General features: G+C 37.6%; 1 protein-coding gene across 2 annotated transcripts; it reads right to left on the reverse strand.

Annotated features, from left to right (window-relative positions):
- Positions 1 to 369: 369 nt before the first annotated feature.
- Positions 370 to 13,295, reverse strand: LOC107591836 (peroxisome proliferator-activated receptor delta-like). Of its 2 annotated transcripts, none has more exons than XM_016281110.1 (8): positions 12,986 to 13,295; positions 8,422 to 8,875; positions 5,328 to 5,479; positions 4,688 to 4,826; positions 1,759 to 1,958; positions 1,330 to 1,533; positions 984 to 1,227; positions 370 to 729 (listed from the first exon to the last, which is right to left on the reverse strand). In XM_016281110.1, exons 2-8 carry the CDS (start codon positions 8,819 to 8,821, stop codon positions 482 to 484), a joined length of 1,587 nt encoding a protein of 528 aa, XP_016136596.1. In that variant the 5' UTR covers positions 8,822 to 8,875; positions 12,986 to 13,295; the 3' UTR covers positions 370 to 481. The 2 variants fall into 2 exon arrangements, with proteins under 2 accessions (XP_016136596.1, XP_016136595.1); XM_016281109.1 differs by having other exon boundaries at positions 12,867 to 13,295.
- Between the last annotated feature and the right edge of the window lie 4,635 nt (positions 13,296 to 17,930).

A 17,930-nucleotide genomic window follows, 5' to 3' on the forward strand; every position in this document is an offset into this window, starting at 1 on the left:
GTACAGTTTTGTGTGGAGTCTAACTTTTACTTTAGTAAAAGTGCCTAATCAAACAGAATCAGGAGGAAAGAAGAACTACAAAATAAAAGCCCTACAAACACACAGTAAGTGGCATTTCAAGAGCTTGACTGTTCTCTGATCTCCTCAGAGAAACATACTAGATATCACTTAAACGTACTTGCAAAGCAAAATCATGATGGAAAAGACCACTTCTAAAGGTGTTAGCCCTCATCAAGCAAATTAATAACATGATAGTAGTAGTAAATGGTGACTAGATGTTCTGCGTCCTTGAGTTTAAATAAAAAAACACTCAAAGTGTCAAAATGTCAGTATTCAAAGTTTCAATATTCAATATTTGTAAAAGCCCTTTACAAAAATTCATTAAAAAAAAAACAATGGCACCACGGTGCCATTCAGATGTGTGCACTCTCTCCATTCAGGAGGGAACTCTGAAGTCCATTCTTCAGTCAGGTCTTGCATGTCAGTACATGTCTTTATAGATCTCCTGTAAAAGTGGGTGGAGGGAGGTCTCAGATTCAGTCTTTTTGATCATCTGAACCAGCTGGGCGTTCTCTGTGACCAGCTGTCTGAGGTCAGCCATCTTCTGCAGCAGTTTGGGGAAGAGATGAGGAGAGTCAGGGTGGTGCACCTGAAGATGTTGGTCCAGAGCTTGCAAGACGCCATCCTGGATCTGTTCAACCTGCTTCACGTTCACCAGCCCAGGACGATCTAGAGCAAAGAGAAACCATTTTTAGCTTCTTTTTTCTTGTTTAGCTATTTTACTGACATTACAATTGGTTGGTTTACAATCCAGTGTAAAGTGTGCTTTTTCCATGTTGTGATAAACAAGCTTTTGATCTCTTCTAATGTTGGGTTCTCATTTTACTGTCATTACTCCAGAAATTCTTTGTGGATGTAAACTGTATAGACAACAACAAAGGACATTTGAAAACATGCTGATCAAACAAACACCACAGCCTTGCCTCCGCACAGTATGATGGCCGCTACATACAGAGCCAGGTCACTGTCATCCAGCTCCAGGGCATTGAATTTCACCGCAAACTCAAATTTGGGCTCCATGATCTCGCTGAAAGGTTTGCGTAGACTACGCAGGAATTCTCTCGTCACAAAGCCCTTCCCATTGGCCACCAGCAGCCCGTCTTTATTCATGAGCGATGGGAGCATCGCAAATATGGCCTCATGGACTCCATATTTTAACAGCGTTACCTGAAAGAAAAAGTGGGAGATGAATTCAGTGGAAAAATATGCGTCAATACTTAATTCATGTATGATAATAAATACGAGCAGCAACTAAAAACTAATTCTCACCTGATCATTAAGGAAGAGATCCACAAAGCCAGGGATGTTTTTGGCAAACTCCGTGAGCTCTCGCACAATTTCAACTGTGGTGCACTGGCAGCGGTAGAAGACATGGACCCCAATCTCTTTGTTGGGTGGTGCTCCATTAAGCTGATTCCAGACCAGCCCGTTTTCTGCCTGCCATAGTGAGTCCATATCATGGATCACAAAAGGCTGGAGATGAAATGAGAACAACAACTGGAATAACTACAAATCAATCATATACCATTTTGTGTACAAAAATAATAATAATTTAAAATCAGTTTTAACATCAAAATAAATATTGGCTTAGCGTATCTGCCAGAAATTTAATATCAATCCATCCTTAGACTTGCTAAAATAAACCATATGAGAAAACGGCAATTATTGGTGGCATCTCACTGAAAGCGGAGCGCATACCGATGTGCAGCTCGTCTTGCCCGTGAGGATGCTCCGTGCTTTTTTCTTGGTCATGTTGAGGTTCCTCAGGTAGGATGTGTTGACATGCTTGGCCAGTGTTTTGAGGTCAGCTCCACTAGAGCTTTGCAGTTTCTCCCCAGCGATGAGCCCTGCCACTAGCTTCTTCTTCTCCGACTCTGGCATACGTCCGTACCTGATTGCTGAGGCAAAGAAACAAAAACAAGCTCCATTTATTACAACATAACCCAGTACATATTTAAAAATAAAGCAACAATTTATGAATGCTCAAATATTAATTGCTGAGTATGACTATTAAAGGGGACATCGGAAGCCCATTTTCCACAAGCTGATATGATTCTTTAGGTTCTTCGTGAAATGTCTGTAACATACTTTGGTTAAAATTCCTCGATGGTTGTGTAAAACAACATCAAAAACAGCTCTGTTCACAGCGACCCGTTTCGGTGCATGTCTCTTTAAATGCTAATGAGTAACTGCTCACCCCATCCCTCTCTTCCGTGGAAGAGGAAAGGCGATTTGCAAATGATCATAAAAATATAAAGTAGGAGACTTACTTCTTCTGGAGGTGCAGCTGGATCACGAACAGTGGGTACTGATTAGGGCTGTGCGATATTGAAGAAAAATGCGATATGCGATAACTCATTAAATAATGCAATATTCGATATGCGATACGATAATGCTTAAAGTGCCACATGCTCAGATGAAACAGTTTTTACTCCGCCCCCAAGTATTACAAGCTGTAGCAATATGCATATTGCGATATGTACATTTCGATATTTCGATAATTTCGATATATTGCACAGCCCTAGTACTGATCCATCCTTGAGTTTTAACTTTTTAGCAAAACCTGCCTTGAATTGTCCCTCGTTCAGAAAGCAGTCTGGAGTAAAATGATTTTGCAGACTTCTAAATTAATTTAGGTGTATTCGGTGGCACATTACCATCAAAAACAAAACTAATCCAAAGCGTCCTCAGTGGCTCTGATTTCGGGAGAAAATTAAGACTCTTATGTTCACTTTTACATCTAACTACAAAACACCTGCATTGCTTACGAGACACTGATGTTGCTACAGCTGCTCGAGCGCAGAGAAAATGGCAGACAGCGTATAACTGGCTGAGGGTGGAAATATGCTAATACGGGACAATTCGTTAGCGGCCGTGGGCGGGGCTTGAGCAATAAGACATCATTTTGCTCAGAAAATTGAATATGAGACCGTTTAGGTTTTTTGGGGATATAAAAAAAAAGAAGAAAAAAAAAAAAAAAAAGAAGTGAATGGATTTTTATCATTGTGTGGTTGTGTCCACACACTGCTAAGACGCATTTACATGCAAACCCCATGTAAAAGTGAATTTTGCATCCGATGTCCCCTTTAAAGGAATATTGCACAAAAATTAAAATTTTCTGAAAATTGACCCACCCTCAGACCATCCAAGATACTGATGAGTTTGTTTCTTCATCGGAAAAGATGTAGTGAATGGGTGCCATGATCAAGCAGTGATGGTGTAATATTAAGCACTCTAATGATGAACATGCTTCTAACAAACACACAGGACATTAATTAATAAACTGGCATCGTGTAGATCACTTGTGGATTATTGTGAAGTTTTTATAAGCTGTTTGGACTCTCATTCTGATGGCACCCATTCACTGCAGAGGATCTATTGTTGAGCAAGTGATGTAACACTAAATTTCTCAGAATCTGTTCTGATGAAGAAACAAACTCATCTACATCTTGGATGGCCTGAGAGTGAGAAAATGTTTCAGCAAATTTTCGTTTTTGGGTGAATTATTCCTTTAATATTCAGTTTTGCACATACTAAGTAGATGTAAAATGAGAGTGAAAATTCTAAATGCTTTAAAGTGCCCCTATTATGGATTTTTGAAAATTACATTTCATGCAGTGTGTAATGCAGCTGTATGTGAATGTAAACTCTCTGCAAAGTTATAAAGCTGAAAGTGCATCATAAATAAAGTTATTGTGGATAATGTAATGTCAAGAAGACGCTGTGCTCTGTGCTGTGAAAGTGAATTCGGTTTATTTTCACTTCCAAAGGATGAGGCTGTCAAGACTCAGTGGTTAAAATGCATATTTACTAAGATACCCCAGCAGTATAATCCCAAACTTTTGCCGTGTTCCCATCATTTCACTGATGACTGCTTCCCCAATCTCTGCGAGTTCAATGCATAAACCAGTTGTCCTTGAAAGATGGGTCAGTGCAGAGTTTGTTTGGAACAGTTCGCTCCTCCAAATCACAACCTGTAAGTGTGATTAATAATTGTTGCTGTGATGTTCTGTTGAGTGTGCAAAATATGTCGTTTTGTGTGTTGTGTTGTGTATACAGTCAGTGCAGCTGTGGGTCTCCGGCTAACTCACGTTATAGTTCAGCTAATCAGCTGTGGGCCCGCTATTGTCTAGAAATGTTTCGATTAATATAGAATGTCTGTTGTACCTGGAGTCATGATAAAGCATGGAGCAATACGTTGGTTTACAAAATCAGTACTCTTTGTCTGTGTTCGGCTAACGCATATACCATTATTGTTTTTTTAATTTTTATTATTATAATAGGATGCATTATTGATAAGCCATATTCCAGTACTGGTAATGGGTGTTCTGTTTCAGACATGCACTGTACGCAGTCGTCCAATCACAACAGACTGGGTCATCGGACCAATCAGAGCAGAGTAGCCTCATTCAAAGGAGGGGTTTGGAAAGATAAATCTTCAAACTAATCGTTTGAGAGTCGTTGAGAAATAACGTAAAATTAAGTGCATATTATACGAAAAATTACACGGTTTCTGGATCTTGCAGGAATGTAAACCTGTTGTTGGGGATTCCCAAAACCAAATTATAAACATTTCAAATAGTATAATAGGGGCACTTTAAATTGTGGTTATATGCAGACTGCTCACCATCATGTGACATGCCCAATGCCAGGCACTTCTGGAAGCGACAGTACTGGCATTTGTTTCGGTTCTTTTTCTGGACTTTACAGGCACGCTCACACTGCTCATACTCCAGCTTCATACGAATGGTGCGTCTGAAAAAACCCTTAAAAAAAATGACACTTTCTCACTGAAAAACAGCAAGTCAAATATGCACTTGGATTGCAGAGTTATTTCACCACAGAAATGCAACTTTAAGCATTAGGAAGCCCAGTGATTCAAGGTAAAGAAATAGAGTGGTTTTATTAAAGATGCTGTAACAGATTTCAGTCATTTCGCTAAAGTCACAGTCTTTAATTACACTGCCCCATTCCTTCAACACAAAAACCCCACCAAAATTCTCCAAAGTTATGTCAATTCACATGCAGACCAGGTTTCTGATTGGTTGGGGGGAAAAAACCTGGGTTGCTTGCAGATAGTTTTGGCTGTTTACAGAGCCAGATGTGATTTCTCAGGACATCTATTTTGGTGATAGTATAGATAGTATCACTTACAGCACCTTTAATGTTCAGATATCATAGATGACGATCTATTTTAGGCCATAAATCCACCCACAGTTTGTGAAAAACCTTGACTGCAGTGGTTTTGACAAGTTCAGCAAAATTACCTTGCAGCCTTCACAAGCATGTACTCCATAATGAAATCCTGAGGCTTTATCTCCACATATGCGGCACTCGACGTTCAGGCCCAAAGTACTGGGGTCATCCCGACCCAGCCGTAACTGGTCTGACAGCGAGAGAGAGGGGGTCTGTAACGGATCTGTAAATATGAGCCAAAAACAAATAGAAACTTCTTAAAGGATCTCTTATCAGAGAACTGCAAAAGTATATATTTTATGGATAAAATATATATATACATTTATTTATTTTAACATCAGAAAGCATGACAGGAAATAGTCTGACATAAATAAATGTAAAAAAAAAATGCATGTCTATTGAAATGTTAGGAAACAGTTCTCTACCATATTTTACTATTCATTTATTCATTTTAATCTTCTATTAATGTTGTTTTGTTAAAGGGGTCATGAACTGAGAAATAACATTTCCCTTGATCTTTTGACATAACAGATCAATGTACTGTACTATAAAAACAATCTGTAAGTTTCAGAACTAAACTCTCGTTAGTTCAAAAACAGCTTTTATTGAAACCAAAATTACTCGTTTTGGAGTTTGTCACAATCCAAAGTCATGCTTAAAAATGGCCATGTTTAAACATCTACAGAAAGGCCATAGCTAGGGATGTAACGATTAACCGCAAGCCGGTTGAAAATCGATTCAAATATGTGACAATTCAAATCGGTTGAGATGCTAAACAAATCGCGATTCAATTAGGGGTAGGAGTTTATATGAATGCATGTCTGAGGGGAATATACTGTCTTTAGGTAAGTTTAGATGGTATTTTTTCTTTTCATCTTGCCTCTGTATAATGCATATTAAAGTTCATAAGTGCAGCCCTACTTTGTTTACAGCAGAAACCAAGGAAACACTTTAAGCGCCACCTGCTGGCAGAGAGTGAATCTGCGTCTCATTCAACTCGTCTGCTATTTCGGTTTCATGCAGATAGTTTTTCTGTATAGTTTCACAAAACTGAAGTCGAACCACTGTCTTTAGAAAAGTTTAGATGGTATTTTTTCTTTTCATCTTGCCTCTGTATAATGCATATTAAAGTTCATAAGTGCAGCCCTACTTTGTTTACAGCAGAAACCAAGGAAACACTTTAAGCGCCACCTGCTGGCAGAGAGTGAATCTGCGTCTCATTCAACTCGTCTGCTATTTCGGTTTCATGCAGATAGTTTTTCTGTATAGTTTCACAAAACTGAAGTCGAACCATTCTGTTTTTGCTTCAAATTTTGAAATTATACAATCTAATTTAGATTAAAAACTGCTCATGTTGCATGTATGCAGCATCTTTGTTTGGATCAAGATTAAAATGCAGTGGTTGCCTCTAATTTTAAATGGAAAGAGCACAGACAAAGCCTTATTTTGTTTATATGAAGAGATTTCTTGTGTGTTATTTATTTATTTGGGGCTTGTTTTAAAATTTCAATTTAGCTTTGTTATTTACATTTACATTATTAAAATTTGGTCATTTAGCACACACTTTTATCCAAAGTGACTTACAAATGAGGACAATAGAAGCAATCAAAACCAACAAAAGAGCAATGATATGCAAGTGCTATAATAGTATATTATTATTGTGTTATATTTTATTTTCACAAAGAAACATGCAGCATTTTGTCCAAGCAATAATAAAAGAACACATTTAATTTATAATTTGACTTAAATCTAATTTTGAAAAACAAATCATGAATCAAATCGAATCGTGAGTTGAGTGAATTGTTATTATCCCTAGCCATAGCACTGAAATTACATATGTATATTGTATGTATACTCTCACACTGTATTTGCTTTTATTTATTAAATTTTTTTTTTAACTCGATTATAGAAATCAAAATAACAAAAAGCACACCGGACAAAAAGCGTAGCACGTCGCATCTATAACTCGCAGGTTTCATACACCGGGCACATCATGTTCAGTTCAAGCGGCTGTCCAGAACAGTTTATTTAATCACCAAACAGGCAAAGGTTGACTATAAGAATGAACAAAGTGGCAAAACAGAAAGAGGAAGCACGATCTATACTGTAGCTCCGTATTTGAAGCATACATATAGGTAAACGTTTCACTGAAAAATGCACAATACACAATCTTCCAGCCTTGGGTGAAGTCATTCTACATACGAACAACGATCTGGGACAAATATAATGTAATTTAATGGAAAACTATGTGAGTGGTCATCTGTGGAGCGGCAGGGACTCGGGTCGGCTGCATGAACATATCAATATGCTTTCTCACGTCACTAGCTTTAAATATGCAACTTCAATGGATAACAAATGCATAAAAGTGGCCAATTGGATATAAACTATTGCAAATAGATGGTAACAATCGTGACATCAAACATTTGAGTCAGACTTAAGTGTGTTTTGGTCAAACTGTTTCAACCTCTTGAGGTGCTACTAATGTCCGCATCCTCACAGCATTGTTGGCAAACATACTTCTGTTCTTGCACTACTAATGCAGCATCTAGACAACAAATTGAATTACTTTATAATGATATGAAAACATGTACAACCCTGTGAGAAAACCTTTTTATTCAGTTAACTCTTTTGAAGAGATCTTTAACAGAGTTAAGCCAAATACAATTTAAAGTTTTTAGCGAAAATAAATAGCAAAAATCTGATATAATTTAGAAAAATTTTCTCGCCATGAAAATAGCCACAGAAGCTGGCATGGCGTTAAACACAAACAAAGAATGAAAACATTTACTGTAGTATACTGTATACACACCGCTTCGATGTCTGTTTTAAATCCGCGTCTGAAGTGTCCGGCTCTGTGCAGCACGCAGCCTCACGTGTCAAAACAAATAGCACAAAGTGTCAGTGATTCCGCCTCTAGAGGCCGCTCTCGTACTGTATAATGACAGCGGACCTTCTCAGCCGCTCCAGCAACGGACACAACCCAGAAAAACTATCGGTATGGATTTTTGCAGACAGCCGATATTTCTAGCAATTAACTATCAGTGCCGATTAGTCTGCAAAACCGATCAATCGGTCGACCTCTAATTTATAGGGTTAAGTGGAGGCAAAAAATCTCACTGTCAGGATGCCATAATACTTGGCTCTGATGTCTAAGCGCAGTTTTACCTGGAAACATTTGAGCTGTTACAGAAGTGTCACTATTCTGTTGAGGACTCTCCTGTGGTGTTCCATCTCCATTCTGTTGAGTGGCCCCCCACGATCCCTTGCTGCCGGGTGAGACTTCTAATCTTGTGGCATCAGACGTCTCGCTGCCCTCCACCTCCTCACCCGACGCTGAGCTCGGCTCCTGCAGGTCTGACATCCCTCCACAGTCCGAGGATGCAGACTCACCCTCCTGGACGGCCATACATGTTGTGTCTTCAAGAATCTGGACAGGGTTCAAGTCTGTCCGCGGAGACGATTGGCCCTTTGTAACTCCTGTGAACATGAGGGGCTCCTGGGCTGCCGCAACGTCTACTGGGCTGTCACATTTCATTTCTGAGGTAGGTTGCTCGACCTGTTCCATGGTTCTCCTGTCTGGCTACTAATACTCAAAACCATCCATCACGTGACATTGCCTCTGAAAAGACAAAAGACATGAAAATAAATGTTAATTATTGCAACAGTGCCTCAATGGAACACAGTATATCAGAATATGACCATCATCGCTGGTGTGTAGTGCACATGCTTTGCGATTACACGGATGACCTGAGTCTGACCTGATATCCAGTACTGCTTGGGTCATTTCCTGACTCCACCCCACCCCCCTTACCTCTCTGCTGATTCAAATAAAATTAAAGGGAAAAAATTTCATCCTGAAGATTTTTAAAGCACAGAAATGCTTTGTTCACACTGCATTAAGACTACATTAAATTTATCAAAAGAGACAGTAGAGATGTAAAATATTTTAAATTTTGAAGATTTCGAATGGATGCGGTTTTTTCTATTATTAAAAGTATCCTGATGCATCAGTTTCCACTGAAATATTAAGCAATTTCAATATTGCCAATAATAAGAAATGTTTCTCGAGTATATCAGCATATTAGAAAAATGACCATGTGACAATATATTTATATTAAATTGTAATAATATTTCTCAGTATTACCATTCATTTTAACTGTATTTTTGATTTAATAAATGCAGCCTTGGTGAGACTTTCAAACACATAAAAAAATGACAGTATTGAACGGTAGTGTAGGTAATGTAAAAAAATACAAGTTAATAGTTTTATATTGCAGTATTTCTTTTGATTCAGTTACATCAATTGCAGTGCTTCTCGTGATGAGTAGTTCATACCCTTATAAAAATGCCTAAATGCCTTCTTTTGTGCTTCAGATTAAAGTTTTTTTTAAATGCCTATGGAAAAAATAAATGTGAATATACTGCAGAACCAAGGTTGCTGAAAAAGTGGGCGGTAACTGTTGCATTCTGTTAGCCACTTGAAATGTGAATTCTTTTTTTGTTTGTTTTTTTAGGCCTGGCTCAAATGCTTTCAGGAAAAGAGAATCCTTAAATGCAGAGAATCAGAAAGTAGCTTTTGTCTTAGCTAGCTGGCCTTTCATTTATTCACCACTTCCGATTACATGACCTTTATCTTTTTTGAGACAGACACAAACTGTGCCATAAGCAATTACAGATCTGTGGTATATTTAGTCTACACAGAGTGAGAGGTGATAAATCCATTATGAGACTCTGCTAGGTTGTTTGCTTAAAAAGATAAGATAACCCTGAAAAGAAAGCAGCTGTGGAAAGATTGTGTGACCAATAGAAAAAGATCTAGCAAAAGACTTCTGTGTTACAAAATTTACATAATCTGGTCACCCGCACAAGAATGGTGTATCAAAGCAGAAAGAAAAGAGAAAGAATAATGCTGATCGTGATCTTCCTTCCTTAAGAGACACAGAACTGACTGTGCCCATGAATGTTAAGGACAGGTCAGATAACTTACATCCTAACAGAGGACATCACCTGGGCAATGAGCCATGTCAAACACTAAGACATGAATAAATGCTATTCGTAAAATACTGAAGAGATCCATGCTCTCACTCATGACCCATTTGCATGAGCAAACACAAAAACCAATCTGTCAACACAAAGGTCAAGATATAATGCGTTTCATCTGGTAGGCAGTGTACTTCCTCAGACTACAAGGTGTTTACAGAATGTCTTAAAGGGATAGTTTACCCAAAAATGAAAACCCTAATCATCATTTATTCACCCTCATGTCTTTTCCAAACCTTCCAGTGAACACAAAAAAGATATTTTAAAGAAATCTGGAGACATTGAATAACATTGACTTTCATTGTATAGACCAGGGGTGTCCAAACTCAGTCCTGGAGGGCCGGTGTCCTGCAGAGTTTAGCTCCAACCCTAATTAAACACACCTGAATCAGCTAATCATGGTCTTACTAGGCATGCTAGAAACTTCCAGTCAGGTGTGTTGAGGCAAGTTGGAGCTAAACTCTGCAGGACACCAGCCCTCCAGGACCGAGTTTTTACACCCCTGGTATAGACCAAAGCATTTTTTTGTGTGTGTTTCACAGAAGGATGAAAGTCATACAGTTTTGGAACAACATGAGGGACAAAACAATTAGACATTGGATGAATGAGGTCACATTCATCATAGCTCTCAGTGTGAAAGACGTTGATAACAGATGTGAGTGTTTAGTCATATGGAGATTGAGACCCCTACCAAACAGACTGCGTTTGTAATACATGGATTCTGACAAGAGGATTACGCAGAAGCCACATCAATGTGTGACTAACAAAGACAATGCAATTTAAAAAAAATAAAATCTCAGTTGTTACTGAACCACGATAACATAGAAAAAACAGCACTACCATACATGTGCAGGCTTTACGTTAACGTACATACATGCTCAGTAAATGAAGTGATAAGGAACACTTTGAGCCACTGTTCAGACTTGTCAGCAACCAGTCGTTCAGGTTCTCAGCCTGTCTGCATTGTACTGAGGTTGCATACTAGAGGCAGCCCGCACAGAGGAACTAAATTAGTCAGTGTGCGGAGGTTTCGACAGACACGCATTCCAGTGTCTGAACCTCTAGGTTGTTTCATCTTTGTTTTTAAGGCAAGACACTATGAGGGGGAAAATTTTTTTTTTTAATGCACAGGTCAATTTTGAGATGTTGGACTATTAGGCTTCCAAAAGTGTCTTCTTTCAGATTAGAACATTTCCGAAATACACATTTAAGCGTTTATTTTAATACAGTTTATCTATTTGCATCTGTAAGTTTCAATTCACATACACTGAGCCAGAAATCTTCACTTATCACACAGTAGTACTTGCCTATATTCTGAAGTTTTTAGAGGGGTTTGTTCATATATCATTTACCTAATCGATTTTATATAACATTTGAAAAACATGATTTTTTTTTTTACTCTTGACAGTATTCTCTGATTTATTTATTTTCTGAGTCATAAAAAGGGATATTCAAAGTCCCCTCCAAAAACCATTAACTCTAATATGTCCAATGTTCAGATTTCTGTTCTGGAAATGTGCACATTTAGTAAATCATTTAGTGTGCATTATTTGCATATTTAAACATAACATTTCAGAAAACTTATAACACAAAAAACGGTCTTATTGCACTGTGATTATTAATCAATTGGTTAAGTATAGTGATATCTATTCATTAAAAATGACCTTTTTCACTTGTGATGTCTTGCCTTAAGAGTTAAAGGGCTGGAAAAAATACAAAATTAATAATGAACTTGTACAAAACAACTGCTGAAGATTAAAGACAGTACATGTTCACCTTCATTGTTAAAACTTTAACTTTGGAATCAGAGTGAAAGCAGTCTGTCTACTGTGTGCACAAGGTCACACTTGATACTTCTACATGAAGCCTTTCAAATACAAAAAAACACAAACAATTCACTTATTCTTAGCAGTATAATAATAAGTACGTTTATTATATAGGAAGTATAATAATAGTAAGTAGCTTCTTTTAATCTCTTGTCTGTTTGATCAAGAAAACAGTGCTATTGTCACACAATCGCTTAAAATGTTGCTTTAATTGCCTGGTCACCAATTTTGGAATTTTTGGAACAAAAATGTTTAATAAGATGACGTCAAAATATTTGTAGTATGTGCCAACTAATGTATTCCTTGTGTATCCTTGTTCCTTATATTGTTAATAGTTAACTGTTAAAAATCTAACTTAATGTTAACATGAACAGCGCCTGGCTGAGGGAGCAAAGCTTAGAAATTGATCATACAGATGGTGAAACTTCAACTAATGAAGAAACAGTGACTGACATGAAGCCCGTTGCTGATTAACCTTAACGATTGTATGCTGACAAATAACACAAAATAGCCAAAAAGCTAGGCGGACTGAGTGGCACATCAACCTGACAGACACCAAATCTAGCTAAGTTAGCTGACAAAAACATGACTTCAACACGGTGACATCAACTGTTTAACAGCCTGCATACACTTATTCCGATATGGACATGTTTACTTTGTTAGTAATCGGATGAAGCAGAAATTAGACTTTAAGCAAAACGGCGAGTTTTGGCTAACTAAGTTAGCTGTTCTGGTTTAACTTACCTTGGTGTTTACGGGCCAGCTTCGAAGTTTCCCAGCGGTCGATCAAATACAAATATACTTTTCCTACGTGAAGTTAAGTTGTTTTGAGACTCAAATGAGCTCATAGTCCGTCGGTTTACATCGGTTTTGTCATCACTGTGTCCCCGTGTCTCTTATTCCACACATGCTAGTCCGACTCCGAGGTTAGCACTAGCTAGCTTTACGCTAACATGTTTTTATTTTGTTGTACACGACTTCAGATTTCTCCTGGTAAAACAAATACGGCTACGTTACATAGGTTTAAGATAACAAATACAGGCTTTTTCATTCCATATTTCTGTTATATCCATTCTGCTTTAAAATCCCATTAGAAAACGGATCAGGCGATAACCATCGCGCTGTTATTCATACGCCAACTTCTGCTCAATCTGGTCTAGTAACTCCATTCACTTTGATTACTCGGTTGTCAGGGATGACAGAAATAAAGGAACTAGAAAAGATGCGTGTATTCTATATAATTAGCCTGCAGGGGTCGCTCTTCGGCCCATGAGGTCACAGTCCATAAAGCGCAAAACAAATGCTCGAACTCAATTAGACCACTTACATATAGTATAACCGTATTGAAAATGTGTATCGAACTAAATACGCGTAGAACAATTCACCTCTATAGGCGACTTTTCTGCTTGAGTGAAACAAATGTCCCACACCGCGGTTTGACTTATGACCTAATCACGTGATAGGCGATTGTCCAATGACAGCTCGAGCAGAGGGGTTTAATTCAGAGTCTGTTTTCCTTTACATGTTTTACAGGCGTCTGTGTGGTTGACAGCTAAGAAAAAGCATGGCGTGAATGTTACGTAATAAAAGGTGGTTAGATTCCACCAGTAGGAGATAGATGAATATTAATGAAGCTGTATGAATCATAAATGTTATTTCCCGCTAGGGCTGAAATCGTACCGAGACGGACTAGTTGCTCTGTGCTCTGAGCTACTGGAAAATTCCATGTAATACATTTTGTTAAATGTTAACAAATGAGCTCAATTTAATACATTAGTACTACTAATAATAATCGTAATTGAATGTCTTTTGTGAGTTCTAAAGTGCTCCTCTAGATGGGGCCATTAGATCGGAGTCTAACAGTAAACAGATGGACATTACCAAACAGATGGACTTGTAGTTAAATATGAGGATGCATCACCAAAGAAGATATTTAGCTGAATGTGCTGCTCTGACCAGACAACGAAACAGGAGTGATAGATATAGAATAGATCAAACACGAAGTCGTTCATTTATAATCTTGTCTTCTGTTATAGCGCTCAAATCTCACCTTGAACTTAGAACACAAAGCATTTGAGGACAAGTTTGTGCTCAGGTTTTTCCTAGGCTATATGGTGTCGAGAGCGCTGCACTTCCAGCTGTTTGCAAACAAACCTGTTGCTCATATGAGGATTTGAAATAAAACTACACAACAATTGCACAAATGAACATGAAATATTGACAATAAATGCAGATGTTGGCCATATGCCACACCCACATAGGATGTTTTGTGGGATGGAATGGATTTAAGCATGGCAATATCATTTCACTGGTAACGTAAAGCATAATCAAATCAGCTCAAATATTTTACACTATATCATACAATGGGTGAGGATGCATAGTTTGTGAGTCACAGGCATTCTAATAATCCAGCAGAAATTTGTGGCGCTTTCAGATTCCACATGACCAGTGTTGGGGAGTAACTACATGTAAAGGAATTACGTAATTTAATTACAAAATAAATGTAATTGTAGTCAGTTACAGTTACTGAGAAAAAAAATTGTAATTAAATTACAGTTACTTATGACAATGTTAACGATTACAAAGGGGTTTACATCTGAATATCAAATCAGCTCAAATATTTTACACTATATCATACAATGGGTGAGAATGCATAGTTTGTGAGTCACAGGCATTCTAATAATCCAGCAGAAATTTGTGGCGCTTTCAGATTCCACATGACCAGTGTTGGGGAGTAACTACATGTAAAGGAATTACGTAATTTAATTACAAAATAAATGTAATTGTAGTCAGTTAGTTACTGAGAAGAAAAATTGTAATTAAATTACAGTTACTTATGACAATGTTAACGATTACAAAGGGGTTTGCATCTGAATTTTCACACACACACACACACACACACACACACATATTTAATTGATTTCTTTCATAAATTGCATTGACTGCTCTAAAATATGAGGCATCAATGTCAGATGATTATTTGAAAACTTGTTATTTCCTATTTGGGTTTATGTATAGGCCTATTTTATTTGATTTTTTATTAACTGTTTTTTCCCCAGGCATAGTTAGATTGTAGTGTTTCCTGTCAGCAATGCAAATATTTGATTTCAAAAACAGTATCATAGCTATTAACCTATTTCTTGTCATGATTTTAAATCTGTATTTAACCTCAGAATGATCTCAAAGTAAGTCTGATTTTGTGGTGGCTGTGTCAATAAATTAAATTATTATAATCTTAATTCAAGTGATGAAGGTCAGACTAATTACAACCCCAATTCCAGAAAAGTTGGGACGTTTTGTGAAATGCCATAAAATCAAGAATATGTTATTTGTTCATTCTCTTTAACCTTTATTTAATTGACTAAAGTACAAATAAAACATTTCCAATGTTTTCACTGGCCAACGTAATTTTATTTTGTAAATATAAACAAATATTGGTTTTGATGGCTGCAACATACTCCAAAAATCGCTGGGACAGTTTATTACTGTGTCACATCAACTTTCCTTTTAATTACAGTGTTTATTTGTTTGGGAATTGACGATACTAATTGTTGTTTTGCAAGCAAAATGTTCATTCAGTCTCGCTTGATACAAGACTTCTGATGCACAGCTGATTCTCCTTTTCATGACTGGCCATACATTTTCAAAAGGAGTTGATGGCAGTTTATGTCTCTGTACAATTTCAGTATATGCCTCCATGTCAATGTTACCTTTGCAAATATGCCAGTCACTCATGCCGTTTGCTCTGCTGCACCCCATACCATGACAGATGTTTGCTTTCGCATCTGTCCCTGGTAAAAGTTTGGATGGTCCCTTTGGTCTTTGGGACTGAGAACTCGACATCCATTTTTCTCAGAAACCAATTGAAACGTGTACTCATTTGACCACAGCACACATTTCCACTGTCTTTTTGACTATCAGAGATGAGCTCTGGCCCAGAGAACCCAGCAGCATCACTGCATAGAATTGATGTATAGTTTTCTCAGATTCAGGTTGCATTATTGATGCAGCAGCAGATGTGTTAAACGACAGCGGTTTTTCGAAGTACTCCTGAGCCCATGTGGCTATATTTAACACCGCAGCATGACGGTTTCGAATCCAATGCCATCTGAGGGCTCAAAGGTCATGCACACTCAGTTGAGGTTTCCTGCCTTGCCCTGCACTGCACAGACTGAGATTTCTCTGGATTCCCTGAATCTTTTCACAATATTGTGTATAGTAGTTGGTGAAATACCTAAATTCTTTGTGATTTGGCATTGAGAAATTTGATTTTTGATTTGTTTGAAACTTCTCTCATGAAATTTGGCACAAAATGATGAGCCATAATCTAGCTTTGCTTGCAAAGAGGAAGACTGAGATGCTCCTTTTATACCCAAACATGACACACTCACCTATTACCAATACACCTGTTACGGGGCTGACAAGACGCGAGACGTGCGGATCCATATGCAAGCTTTTATTTAGAAGACAGAGATGTGGTCATGAAACAGGCATGGGTCAGATAAATGTGGCGGGCAAAACACAAGAATAGTCCTAGGGCTAGCGTAGATCGACAGACAGATTCAAAAGGGACAAGACTAAAAGGATAAATCCAGGAAACCAGGCAAAGATCAAAAACCGACAAGGCAAGACTAGGCCACTAACGAGGGCTCTGTAGTGTAGCTATCAAACTGATAAATGCTTAACAATACTCGGCAGAGGGAAGAGATCAGAGTGAGTGTTAAATAGTGAGGGAGTGATATGAAACAGCTGGGTGCAATCAGTGTTAACAGCTGTGTGCAATCCGTGCTGAGTGCAATCAGTGCAATGAATGATGGGATATGTAGTCCGGGGTGATGTGCAACAGTGTGTAGTGCGAGAGTCAATGAAATTGGAAAGGGTGACCTCTGATGGCTAGCAGATGGAAGTTCATGGACCGGATTCGTGACAACACCTGCTTACTGTGATATTCTGTAATGGATATTCAATAACCTTTTCATTTTTGTTTTGCCTCTGTCCCAAATTTTTTGGAGTGTGTTGCAGCCATCAAAATCAAAATTTGTTTATATTTACAAAATACATTTAAGTTGGTCAGTGAAAACTTTGGAAATCTTTTTCAAATTAAATAAAAGTTAAAGAGAAGTAACCAATCACAGATTCTTGATTTTATTACATTTTACAAAACTTCCCAACTTTTCTGGAATTGGGGGTTGTGGTGTTGAACACTATGTAAGGTTAACCCTGCCTGGTTTAAATGTTTGAATATGACTAACAGTTGAAAACATTAGAAATTTAGAAAAGTAATAAAAAATTAATCAAATGTAATCAGTTCCATTTCTTTAATAAAGTAATTGAAATAGTTACATTACTTATTACATTTTAATTTAGGGTAACTTGTAATCTGTAACCTATTACATTTCCAAAGAAACCTTCCCAACACTGCACATGACCATAGTTATATAGATATTTTAGTGCATAACTGCTAAGAACCTAAATGTGGTTGCACAATGCATAAAAATATGGTTGTGCAATATGCAGCTTGAAAAACCACTAACCTCGCATTTCATGTAGATGACTTTTTTCTTTTTTTGGCTGTGGTTTGTTGTCGGTGCCGGCTAATGCACTGCCAACATGGCAATGCGAAATGCCACTTAAGATGTTCTGAATAAATATTTTAAGTAGCATTAGATATATTTACACAGACTGTTTAATGCAGATCAAGGGTAGCATGAACGCACTCAAAACAATTATAATTTCATAAATAATGTTATGAAATTAATGTTTTAAATATAAAATTTTGAACATAGGAATATGAAAGAAATATGGGGG

This window comes from Sinocyclocheilus grahami, unplaced genomic scaffold, assembly GCF_001515645.1.
Source record: "Sinocyclocheilus grahami isolate Dianchi unplaced genomic scaffold, SAMN03320097.WGS_v1.1 scaffold146.1, whole genome shotgun sequence".
Classification (NCBI taxonomy): Eukaryota; Metazoa; Chordata; class Actinopteri; order Cypriniformes; family Cyprinidae; genus Sinocyclocheilus; species Sinocyclocheilus grahami.